The sequence below is a fragment of the Vipera berus genome (assembly GCF_964194415.1).
Source record: "Vipera berus genome assembly, chromosome: 6".
NCBI lineage: Eukaryota > Metazoa > Chordata > Lepidosauria > Squamata > Viperidae > Vipera > Vipera berus.
In genome coordinates, this window is record NC_138208.1 from 71942499 (window position 1) to 71953520 (window position 11022).

The following is an 11022-nucleotide window of genomic DNA, read 5'->3' on the forward strand; positions in this document are numbered from 1 at the left end:
TAAATCCCTTTTTTCAATGCCATTGTAACTTCAAAGGATACTAAATGGAGTGTTGTAAGTCAAGGACTATGTGTAGAATTTCCACGGAGAAACATACTTAAAAAAAAATTACTAAGCACAAATTCCAGTGTGCTATCTGCCTTGGTTGCAAGTAATAATCCTTCTTATGGTAGCCTAAACTTTCTTAGCTTGATCTCCTCTGATAGGCTTATCTGCAACCATGCACTTCTTCCTTCAGCCCTATTTTCTGACTTCTTGGGACACAGGGAACCCTAAGAATAGGGAAGGTTGGGGTTTGTCAAGAAAACATGAGGCTAAACTTGTTAACTTGTTCCATGTTCTATGTGGGGAAAAAAACCCAGAACCCAATTTCTGCATTGTTGTGATACCTGAGCTACTTGACTTGCATTTTGTTATATCCTTAAATGACCTATTTCCACCTCCGCCAAGCCCCCCCCCCCCGGTTTTCATCCTCTGGCTTCTAGGAGGGTTTATCGCCTGTTCCATTTTTAAAACGAAAATCCACTGCTCAAGATTTCTACGTTTTCTAGACATTTCCCAATTTTCTCGGGTTTTCCACTCGGTGTGGCAATAAAAGAAGTCCCTGTATTGCACGCGTCTTGAAGGACGTTACTGCAGCTGATACAGAAGGTCTGCGAGCTTATTCGCGGCCTGTCTCTTTAAGAGGCGGGAATTTCACCCTGGCCAGCGGTGGGAGGGCGTTCCGGAAGCCTTTGAAATTGGAACGTTGTCGTTTGTTTTCGTTCCGTCTGCCCTCCCGCCGGATTCGATGGCACGCCCGTCCCATTGAAGGCGATACCTGGGGGGGGTTCTACAGGCGGCCTCCCCAATCCCTCCGGGCAAAATTCACGGTTAGCCACCCTAGGTGAAAATTCGCCGAGCCGATGAATCGTTTTTTCTCTCTCTCTCGAAAGAAGCCGGAGATGAAAGCAACGTCGCTTTGGAAATTATTGTAAAGCGAAAAGGAAACGACAATCGGGGGGGACAAAAACGACAACAACAACCTAAGTGAGCAGTCGGAGGCAGGCGAATTCACGTTAGCCACAGCTGGCTAGGATTTCCGCTGCGTGCCCCGTGATGACCGAAACACGGAGGAGATTGCATCTCAAAGCACGCCGCCTTTGCTCTGCTTGGGTGATTCAAGGATGCACGAGAGTGGAGGGCTGATGCCCCTTCCTGCAAACGTCGTAGGCTCTCCGAGGGGAAAGCCGATTCTTCTGGTCCTCCCGTATTAGACGGCCTCCCTCTTGGAAAGCTGAACACTTCCACCTTTACTTTCTCAGATGGTTTCCTCAAGTCCACGAGATGAATCCATCTTCTTTCTCAGAGCCTTAATGTCTCCACTTCAGGAAGGATGAGTATTTTCTGTTACTGCACTGCCCGGAACTTCTTTCCCAGTGTCAGAATCCTCACTGTGAAGAAAACCCTGTGTTTTGTAAGAAAATGGAGGAAGGCACGTGCGACCCGATTCACTCCTGTTAATATTCCAAATTGGTCCGAATGCCAAGCAGTGGCCAAGATCCTATTTGTATGTTGGGGGATTGAAAGATTGTCACGGGAGACAAAGTGTGAAGGTGTAGCTAGTAAGATTGTCCAGACCAATATTGGCAGTCTTCTTAGTCAAGCCAGGCTTTCTTCAGTGGCTTTCCTTCAGGGTCTTGGATTTGCCTTCTCTGCAATTATCCGAGGTTTCATCCTCTTGTTGAAGTTTAGCCCTTTGATCTGGTTTTATCCTTTTACCTATTTTTCTCCCAGATTTGCCTCACTCTGGCTCCACCTGCTTCTTAAGATTACAGAATCCTCTGGTCCCACATTCATTAAGTTGGGACAGTGGGCAAGCACTAGACGGGACCTCTTTTCCGAAGAGTTTTGTGTCAAGTTCTCCAAGCTTCACATCAAAGTGATTCCTCACTCTTGGGATTACACCAAACACTCCTTAGAGAAAGCCTTTGGAGAAGTCTGGGAGAAGATATTCATGTTTGAAAGCAGAGAACCTATTGGATCTGGTTGTGTGGCTCAAGTATACAAAGCTTATGTAGATAATTCCATATTAAGAGACCCAGTGCTGAGTGAACGGGCAAAGATTTTTGTGTTTGATGCTGCTTTGGAGGTGTGGAAGACCTCAGGTCTTAAAGGACTTTTAAGATGGTTCTGGTGGAGGAAGCACAAAGATGTTTTGGAAGGTGACCATCAACCTCTTCACAAATATGATTTCTATGAAAGCGTTGTACAGAATTCCAGTTCTGGAAATCTAAGCCCACCCTTATTTTCCAAGGGGAACCATATTTTCCCAGTAGCCATTAAGGTAATATCATGCAAAACTGTTCATTCCTACTTAGCAGAACATAACAAAATGGATAGATGGATTCAGTTAGGAAGATTTAAAGCATAAAAATAATTCACGATTTTTTTTCTGAAATGCAAGTTGTAGTAACTAATCTATTTTAGCACAACTTGAAGAGCTAAGCATGCTCAGGCCCTGTTTGGTGTCTGGTGAGGCTTAGTTGATGATTTAATTTTAATTTTAATTTATTAATATTTCTATACCGCCCTTCTCCCGAAGGACTCAGGGCGGTGTACAGGGCAAGAATAATATGGGGCTATCAAGTAATCCCAGAGTTAGACTGGGTTGAGAAGTCTCCAAAAATGGCAATGTAATACTTCTGTCACTAAAATAAATGTTACAGTTCTAGAACTGTAATAATATATTTAGTGAAATGATGCAATTTCAAATACCTATCTCAAAATAAGTTATAATTTGATTCTATGTGTCTGTACTCAGAACTATGTTCTGTAGAATTCAGGAGTTAATATGCCCAGAACAATTGATGTAACAGGAATAAAGCCTTGATTTATTATCCCAGCGTAATGGGGATCAATTAAATATGCAGATGAGTAAAAGGACAAGATGGCTGAGGAAAAAAGAGAATCTTTTTTGTTCCTCTGGTATGTTTCATTTTCTCCAAACTTGATCACTCCAGCAATATCTTTTTCACTGTTTCTGAATGCCAGGCCAGCAAAGCAACTGTATTTGTGCAAGTAGTTTATTCTAAAAATTTTGTGCATGTTGGTGGTGGTGTTGATTTTAAATAAGATGTTCTTGAAATCTCCCCGTTTTATTCAGAGGCACCTTTTTAGCTCATTTTAAAATTATAAATCTATTTCAATAGCCCAGAGCAGTGTTTTTCAACCTTGGATTGTCTGGGGAATTCTGGGGGTTGAAGTCCATACAACTTCAAATTGCCAAGGTTGAGAGACTTTGTCCCACAGATAATGAAGACCAGAATTCATAAGAACAGAGACACTTCCTGACAGTATTACAACCCCCATACAATAAATAATAAAATCTGGAAGTAAGGACCATATCATCACAATGCCTGAATTGTTGACAGTGATGGGTGTTTGTTCATAAGAGATTGTTTGTCTTGTGTCTTGCTTAGGTTCTGCATCCTGGATTAGTTCAGCAGGTCCAGATGGATTTATTTCTCATGAAAATTGGCAGTCGATTTCTTGAGCTTTTCCCTGGAATTAGGTGGCTCAGTGTGACTGAGATTGTGGAAGAGTTTGAGAAGCTCATGATTCAGCAGGTACAAACAGTTTGCCTTGAACTATGGCTTATAATTTTGTTTTATTATTTTATTTTCTGCCTTCATGTCTTTCTAAGCCAGTGTTTCTCATTTTCAGGAACTTTAAGGTGTGTGGACTTCAACTATGTGTTAAAGTTGCTGGGGTTGAGAAACACTGCTCTATGGGAAGCATTATTTATACCTCACAGCCTTCAATTTGTGGAATTTCATTTCACATTATTGCAACTGACATAGGATTAATATTTGTAAATAAGTAGGGCCTATAAAGTTTTAGAAGAATTTGATGTTTGGTACTCCAGCTCCCTTAATTTTGATTTTCTGTATCTTCCCCATCAACCAGCACCTTGTATCAACTTTTTAGCTGTTCTTTCTATCCCTATTTATTGGGTTTTTATTAGTAAATAAATACAAATTTGGCATCCTGCAAACCTATAGCTTCCCCCAGATTGATTTTATTACTGAATATTTTATTTCATGCAACTTTTGTGTTTTAAACTTTTCACGTCCTTAGTCATATTTTAAAAAAATATTTTAAAATTTCAGTAAGAAAATATGATCAAATACAGTATTAGTTTGTGTGAGACCAAAAACAACTATAAATGTCTCTAGAAAGGAGAAGGGAAGACATTTGGACAATTTGACACTTGTAATCCAGATGTGTTACAAGGCAGATTTTTTGTTGTGACCTCATGATGCATGCGAGTGATTTTGGTTCTGCTGTAGATGGAAAGAGAAGCCTATGATCCAGGTGATTTATTCCAGGTGTAACCTTTTATCAAGATGTATTCTGTTCAGCAATCTGAACAGCTTTGTCATCCATATTATTATGGATTTTAGCACAAGACAATACTTGTTCATTTATTTATTTTGTTATTATTAAGTAGGAAACCCAACAATTTTCTAAAGAAGCTTAGGCTATTAGATAGGCATTGGCCCAGAGCTCTTGAATAGTTTTATGGCTAAATGAGGTTTTGAATATGGTTATCTTAGTGTAGTAAGAATGTGTGATCCTTGTACGTATCCTTTTTTCCCCACTTTTTTTAGATTGACTTACGCTATGAAGCAAAAAACCTAGAACACTTCTATCTGAATTTCCAAGGTACAGATTATGTGAGGTTTCCCCTTCCTCTTCACCCATTTGTGACAAAAAATATCCTGGTGGAAACTTTTGAGGTAAGAATACTGGTTAGATGAAGCAAGGATAGGCCTCCACCCAGTCTAATAGAAATGCTAGGAGTTCTGGTTCAGCAACATCTGGAATTTCCACTGAGACTTTTCCATCTCTGTCAGTTAACAAAAAATATATCTTAACTGATTTTATGAATAGTTAGAAATTATTAATATCATGAGTCAGGAAAGCTCATTACTTCATCGGTATCAATGGATTCTCACTTCCCTTCCCCCCAAATTTTACCTGCCTGAGGGGGTAAAGTTTGGCAAGATTGCAAAAAGTTGAGAAGAACTTAAAAACTTCCCTCTATTTTAAATACAAGAGTGCTGATTAAATACTTTAACTAGTTCTGTGTTCAACTTTGTTTGATGGAAGATCTCTCTAAGCTGGAGACTATTTCAAAAAACAGAGGCAGAGCCAGAAAAATAACAACAGCAAAATTTAAATATTTAATTTCAATTAAGTTTTATTAAATATGAATATTATCTTACATTATTTAATACTTTTTTTCTTCTGTCACTTTGATGGTTATTCAGTGGCAATGTTTTCAAAGATCATCAGTGTGTTGTGCCTAAGTTTTTGACGGAAGCAAGGTATCCTTGGCCTCAAAGGATACACTTTTGGCCCAAAGATGTTTTTATTTTTCCAAAAGGCAACTGGATTTTCTTGGTATTTTCTTTGAAATCATTTAGCTTCTCATCCAAGAAGCTTTTTCTGAAGAATTGAAGAAATTATTGGATGAGAAGTGAAATGTTTTCAAAGAAAACATCAGGAAAGTCCAGTTGTTTTTTATAAAAAAGCACCATGACCTGGATGATTGAGAATCTCCACAGACATCGGTACACTCTTGGCTTACATAGACTTTTCATTATGTGTAATTTGGGATTTGAGGGTTGGATGTCTGTTACTCAGGATGAACTAAATAATGGTTTAGCCCAGGGATAGGCAACCTTGGCTCTTTTATGACTCGTGGACTTCAACTTCCAGAATTCCTGAGCCAGCATGGCTGGCTCAGGAATTCTGGGAGTTGAAGTCCACAAGTCATAAAAGAGCCAAGGTTGCCTACCCTGGGTTTAGCCCTTTGAAAGAGGATCACAGGACTAAGGGGTACATGAAAGAAAAACACTTCTCCAGAAGCAGATCTATAGATAACTGCATTCCTTAAAGGTGCTTAAGCTTTAAAGGCTACAAAACCACACTGTGTTTCTACACTGGACATGAATGCCATTATGACGACATAGGTGTAATGTTGAGAGGCAGCATCTTTGCAGTGCTGACAATTAATGGCTTCTATCTTAATGCAGAAGCCTGGTCATAGCCTGCAGCCCATACTAGATAATGTTTATACTAGGTAAGACTTTTAGACCTCATGTTTCATCATACAGCATATTCTTGAAAGATTTATTGGCATGCAAATACCGATTTTCCTGATTTTCCTGGTCTTTGTTTAAGGAGAGCAAACCCATATCCCAGTATTTGCACATAGATACCAAAATGGAACTACGGCAAAAAATAGCCAAGATGGGAATGGATATGCTTCTAAAGATGGTAAGAGAACATTGTTAAGCTGTGCTTGGCCAGTTCCTTCAATTTAGCTTATACTGTAATAAAATCATATGGAATATTATTTTTAAAAACCAAGTAATCCCAATGGTGCAATCTGAATAAATTATACTAGATAATGAATTCTGCTCTTAAAATTGCTGGCAAGTGAAGACCAGGCATGATAGAGCTTGTCTGGGAGCTGGAATGACAAAGCAATAATTCCCTGTTTGGGAACAAAAACATTAACTGGTAAAGCCTTCCTAAAAAAACAGCCCACTGAAAATGAAACATGTTGCTAGGGGGGAAGAGAAACTGAAAGGACAAGGATTAAAACAGTGTTTGGAATCCAAAATGGAAATAAGACATTTTTGTGGCTCCCATTTGTTTCCTCTGCTAGCCTTGCTTAAGTAAGTGTGGTCTTGCTTATGTAGCTAAAATAACCCCTTTTAAACGTACACCCACAAGAGATAGAGGCTAGAGGCCTGAGGGAAATTGCTTGATTTTCCCCAGGAAATTTGCTTAAATTCATAAAATATTTAGCAAAAATCCTTAAGCAAAGATCTTTAAGAGGGGGCTCGCCAAATCAACTGCACTCAGAGGCAATGGAGGCTGTTGAAAACAGTGATCCTATGCTAGATAATGGCTTCTTAATATGAATTACTTCCCATGAGAAGGTGTAACTTTTTTTTTAACAAACTTGTGTTTTTCAATCATTCAGGTGTTTGTTGATAACTTTGTCCATGCTGATCTGCATCCTGGGAATATCCTGGTACAGGGAGCAGAACAGTTTGGTGATCATCCTGAAGATGGGGCAGTCATAGTGGATCTGTTGGATACATTCATTGTAGAATTACAACCCTCTTCCTCACCACTCCGTCTAGTGCTTCTGGATGCAGGGATTGTAGCTGAGTTGCAGAGTAAAGATCTGGAGAACTTCCGGGCAGTGTTCACTGCTGTTGTATTAGGGCAGGTGAGTCCTGAGTTTAAGCTGTGACTTACATAGTTTCAAAAGTTCAGAAGAAAATATCTACTCTTTGATAAGTATAGCATGCTTTTCATGATTCATCTCTCCACAGTTCTGCCTCATAAAAGGTCTATTATGTTGAGTTGGAGACATGGTTCACACATTGTATTGAGACACAGGTTTTTGAATATGTTATATTTTGCAGGGTTTGCACATGACAATTCCTGAATTCCAGAATCATTGGTTGGGTTTCCAAACATGCTAATGAAAATCAAGCAAATAAAGGGATGTGGTAATTTACTAAAAGATGAGGATCCAACAACTGCAGCTGCCAAAAAAGCCAGCACAGTGCTAGGCTGCATTAACAGAGGGATCACATGAAGTGTTAATACCACTTTACAGTGCCTTGGTAAGGCCATACTTGGAATACTGCATCCAGTTTTGGTCATGATGTAAAAAAGAGGTTGAGACTAGAACAGACATGTCAAACTCGCAACGTCACGTGATGTCGTGCAACGTATTGGGACAGTTTTGCCATTGCTGGCAATGGGGTGGGCGCGGCTTCCGCGTGACGCGTCCGGCCCGTGGGGCGGCAGTTTGATACCCCTGCTCTAGCAAGAGTACAGAGAAGAGCAACAAAGATGATTAAGGGACTGGAGGCTAAAACATATAAGGAACAGTTGCTGGAATTGGGTATGTCTAGTCTAATGAAGAGAAGGATGAGGGGTGACATGATAGCAGTGTTCCAATATCTCAGGGGCTGCCACAAAGAAGAGGGAGTCAAGCTATTCTCCAAAGCAGGACAAGAAGCAACCTAGAACTAAGGAGAAATTTCCTGACAGTTAAAACAATTAACCAGTGGAACAACCTGCCTCGAGAAGCTGTGAATTCTCCAACACTGGAAGTTTTTAAGAAGAGACTGGACAGCCATTTGTCTGAAATGGTATAGGGCTTCCTGCCTGAGCAGGGGTTTGGACTAGATGACCTCCAAGGTCCCTTCTGACATCATCATCAATGAGTACTAATTATGGTTGTATTAACCAGAAATCCTTTAGAGTTAGAAATCATGAATTTTGGATCAGGATTTACTCCATGGTTAAAAAAATCAGGGGTAGCTATATGTTTGCACCAAGACTTTAGGTTCTACTTGGCCTGTTAGATTTTGATCTCAACTATGTTGGAATAACAGCTCAAATAAAGACAAATATTGGAAAGCAGCAGGGGCTCGGGGAGAAATTCCTTGAAAGTGGGGATGTTTGCTTAGCAAACATCATGCCTTGATTCCACCTCCATAAAATCTAATTTATTCCATAGGGAGAAAAAGTGGCTGAATTGATTCTTCATCACTCCAGAGCTAACCAGTGCAAGGATGTGGAGAAATTCAAGGCTGACATGGCAGAATTGGTGACAAGGGCCAGAAGCAATGCTGTTGCACTGGAGAAGGTGAGTTTCTATTTCAGTGTGCTCTGAGCACAGTGTATGGCCTGCCCCATGACATGGGGCAGAGAAGCCATGCTCTGGGTACAATCAGCCAAAGACCTACAGCATATTTGGTGATTCTCAGGAGAAATGCCTCCCTCCCAAATTAATTTACGTAATAAATTTAAATTCGCAAATTAATTAATTCCTTTTGATATTCTGAAAGTCCCTCAAGACTTGGTTATATAATGAGGCTTGGGCTTCCCAGGGAACCAGACATAAACTCTTATCCTCATTTTGCCTAGGCTTGGTAAATTTTATTTCATATTTCCACCATAATTTTTCATATTTTTCCTCTCATCTTTTTTCCCTTTTAGTACTTTCTACTTATTCTTATTTATAATCTTCTTAGTTTGTATTTTTTTATCTTCATAATTTTAAACTCCAATAGGAATATTTTAAGAAGGATCATTGCCAGTCAGTGTCAGTAACGCAGGAGTACACAGAATATGAACTGATAAAAGTATACTGCAGCTTCCTATAATCCAAGTCTGGGATACAAAAGTATTACACCAGGGGCTGCCATTACAGAGATTTAGAGTCCGATTTTTTCATTTGAGGAGAGGGATTCAAGGGGCAAGGTTAGCACTACCCTCCCCCCAAAGAAAACCAGGCTTATTTTGGGTCCTGCTCTGGGAGTTGAGTTCAGTTGTTCAGAATGATGCAGGAAGCCTTATTTGGCTCTTCAGCTGACAGAAATTACAGACGCTTATTCTAAACACACTTCAGTAATGTTGACAATCTGTTTTCCAGTCCTTGGCATGATTCTAAGCTATATTTGAATTGATGATTCCTTATTAGGATGCCCTGATCAATTGAATTGTATTTTTTATTTTATTTTTTCTATTACAGTTTCAAGTTGCAAGCTTATTATCCAGTGTTTTCAGGTTACTTATGATCCATCAGGTGAGTTCATTTACGTGTAAGAACTTTTTCACAGTGGCTTAAAGCCATGTAACAAGCAGGATGTGTATCTCATGTAAAGCATTGCATATCTAGTGTTTCTGGATGCTGTAGTACAAAAACAAAGTCTCAGAAAATTTTGACTGTTGAAAATAGTCAATACAGGTAGTCCTCAATTTATGACTGGTCATTTAATGATTATTCAAAGTTACAAAGGCCTGGAAAAAGGTGCCTTAGGGGCCATAAAGTACTTCTGATTGACATAAAATGTCACTCTACAGCCCATTTCCCGTAGTCAAATGTTTGCTGTCTGGGTGCTTGGGAACCTGTTTGCATCTACTGTATGACAAGTAGATGCAAGTAGAAAGTAGATACAAAACTGATCAAGGAGAGATTCAACCTAGAAATAAGAATTTTTCTGGCAGTGAGAACAATCAACCAATGGAACAGTTTGCCCTCAGATGTTGTGGGTGCTTCATCACTATTGTAAACATTTTTATAAAAAACAGTCTGAAAATGTGAATATAATTTTTTATTTATAACAAATAGTTGCATTTTTTTCACCTGTTTTATTATCTTTGTGCTTTTAGGTAAAATTGGAAAGCAACTTTGCCTGTGTTGTTTTTGCCATAATGGTTTTGGAAGGTCTCGGTCGCTCCCTAGACCCTGATCTGGATGTTCTGAAGGCAGCTAAACCTCTTCTCATCAATCCACCAAATTAGGAAGAACCCTTCCCTTAGTGAGAAACTGTTTTCAGAGTTTATATTTGAAAACTGAGAACCTCTTCAGATGCTATGCACTTTGACCTTTGAATTTGGAAATTAAGGTCTAATGCTTTAAGGAGTACTCATCTGCTTCAGTTAGAATGAATAGGACTGTTCTGGTAAGAAAGAACTGCAAGAGTTCAATTCAAAATGCTGATATTAAATGCATCTCTAGATGCATTGTAGTCCTTCTGCCAACACATGATTTGTTCTGTCTCCTGGTACACAAAAAATCCATTACGTTGTACTAAACCCATTTACAGCTTCAGTACTTGTCCAGCTCCCATGTCTAGACAACGGAAATGGACAATGGAAAACAAAGATGGCATGTATCAATCATCTCTCTCTCTCTCTCATATTTGTATCAGCATACAGCTTTCTTAGCTGTAGAGAGACTGCTCTGGAAAGCATCAAGAATTAACATGGTTAAAATGATTACTGTAATTTCCAATGAATTAATATGTTTCAAAATATTATTAGCCACATTCCTTTTTACTAATATAGTCATATTTTAGAAGAATATACTTCTAACTACTGACATTGGGAAAGTTGGATGAATTAATAAAAAGCTTTTGGCAAGAAATGGTT

The 11022-nt window shown here is 39.2% G+C and overlaps 1 protein-coding gene across 2 annotated transcripts; it reads left to right on the plus strand.

Annotated features, from left to right (window-relative positions):
- The first annotated feature begins 763 nt into the window (after positions 1-763).
- ADCK2 (aarF domain containing kinase 2) lies at positions 764-11017 on the plus strand. 2 transcript variants are annotated; one of them, XM_081330513.1, is made up of 8 exons: positions 764-2326; positions 3462-3608; positions 4653-4781; positions 6232-6327; positions 7043-7294; positions 8603-8731; positions 9620-9673; positions 10261-11017. In XM_081330513.1, the coding sequence occupies exons 1-8, from the start codon at positions 1376-1378 to the stop codon at positions 10390-10392; spliced, it is 1890 nt and encodes a 629-aa protein (XP_081186639.1). In that variant the 5' UTR covers positions 764-1375; the 3' UTR covers positions 10393-11017. The 2 variants fall into 2 exon arrangements, with proteins under 2 accessions (XP_081186639.1, XP_081186640.1); XM_081330514.1 differs by having other exon boundaries at positions 764-2041.
- Positions 11018-11022: the final 5 nt, after the last annotated feature.

What these genes read in the sequence shown, in the direction of transcription:
- ADCK2 (XM_081330513.1), top strand. Translation starts at nt 1,376, where the DNA reads ATGAGTATTTTCTGTTACTGCACTGCCCGGAACTTCTTTCCCAGTGTC. An exon ending in TCCTGGTGGAAACTTTTGAG is followed by an intron (nt 4,782 to 6,231) that starts GTAAGAATACTG and finishes TCTTTGTTTAAG; the next exon opens with GAGAGCAAACCCATATCCCA. An exon ending in ATGCTGTTGCACTGGAGAAG is followed by an intron (nt 8,732 to 9,619) that starts GTGAGTTTCTAT and finishes TTTCTATTACAG; the next exon opens with TTTCAAGTTGCAAGCTTATT.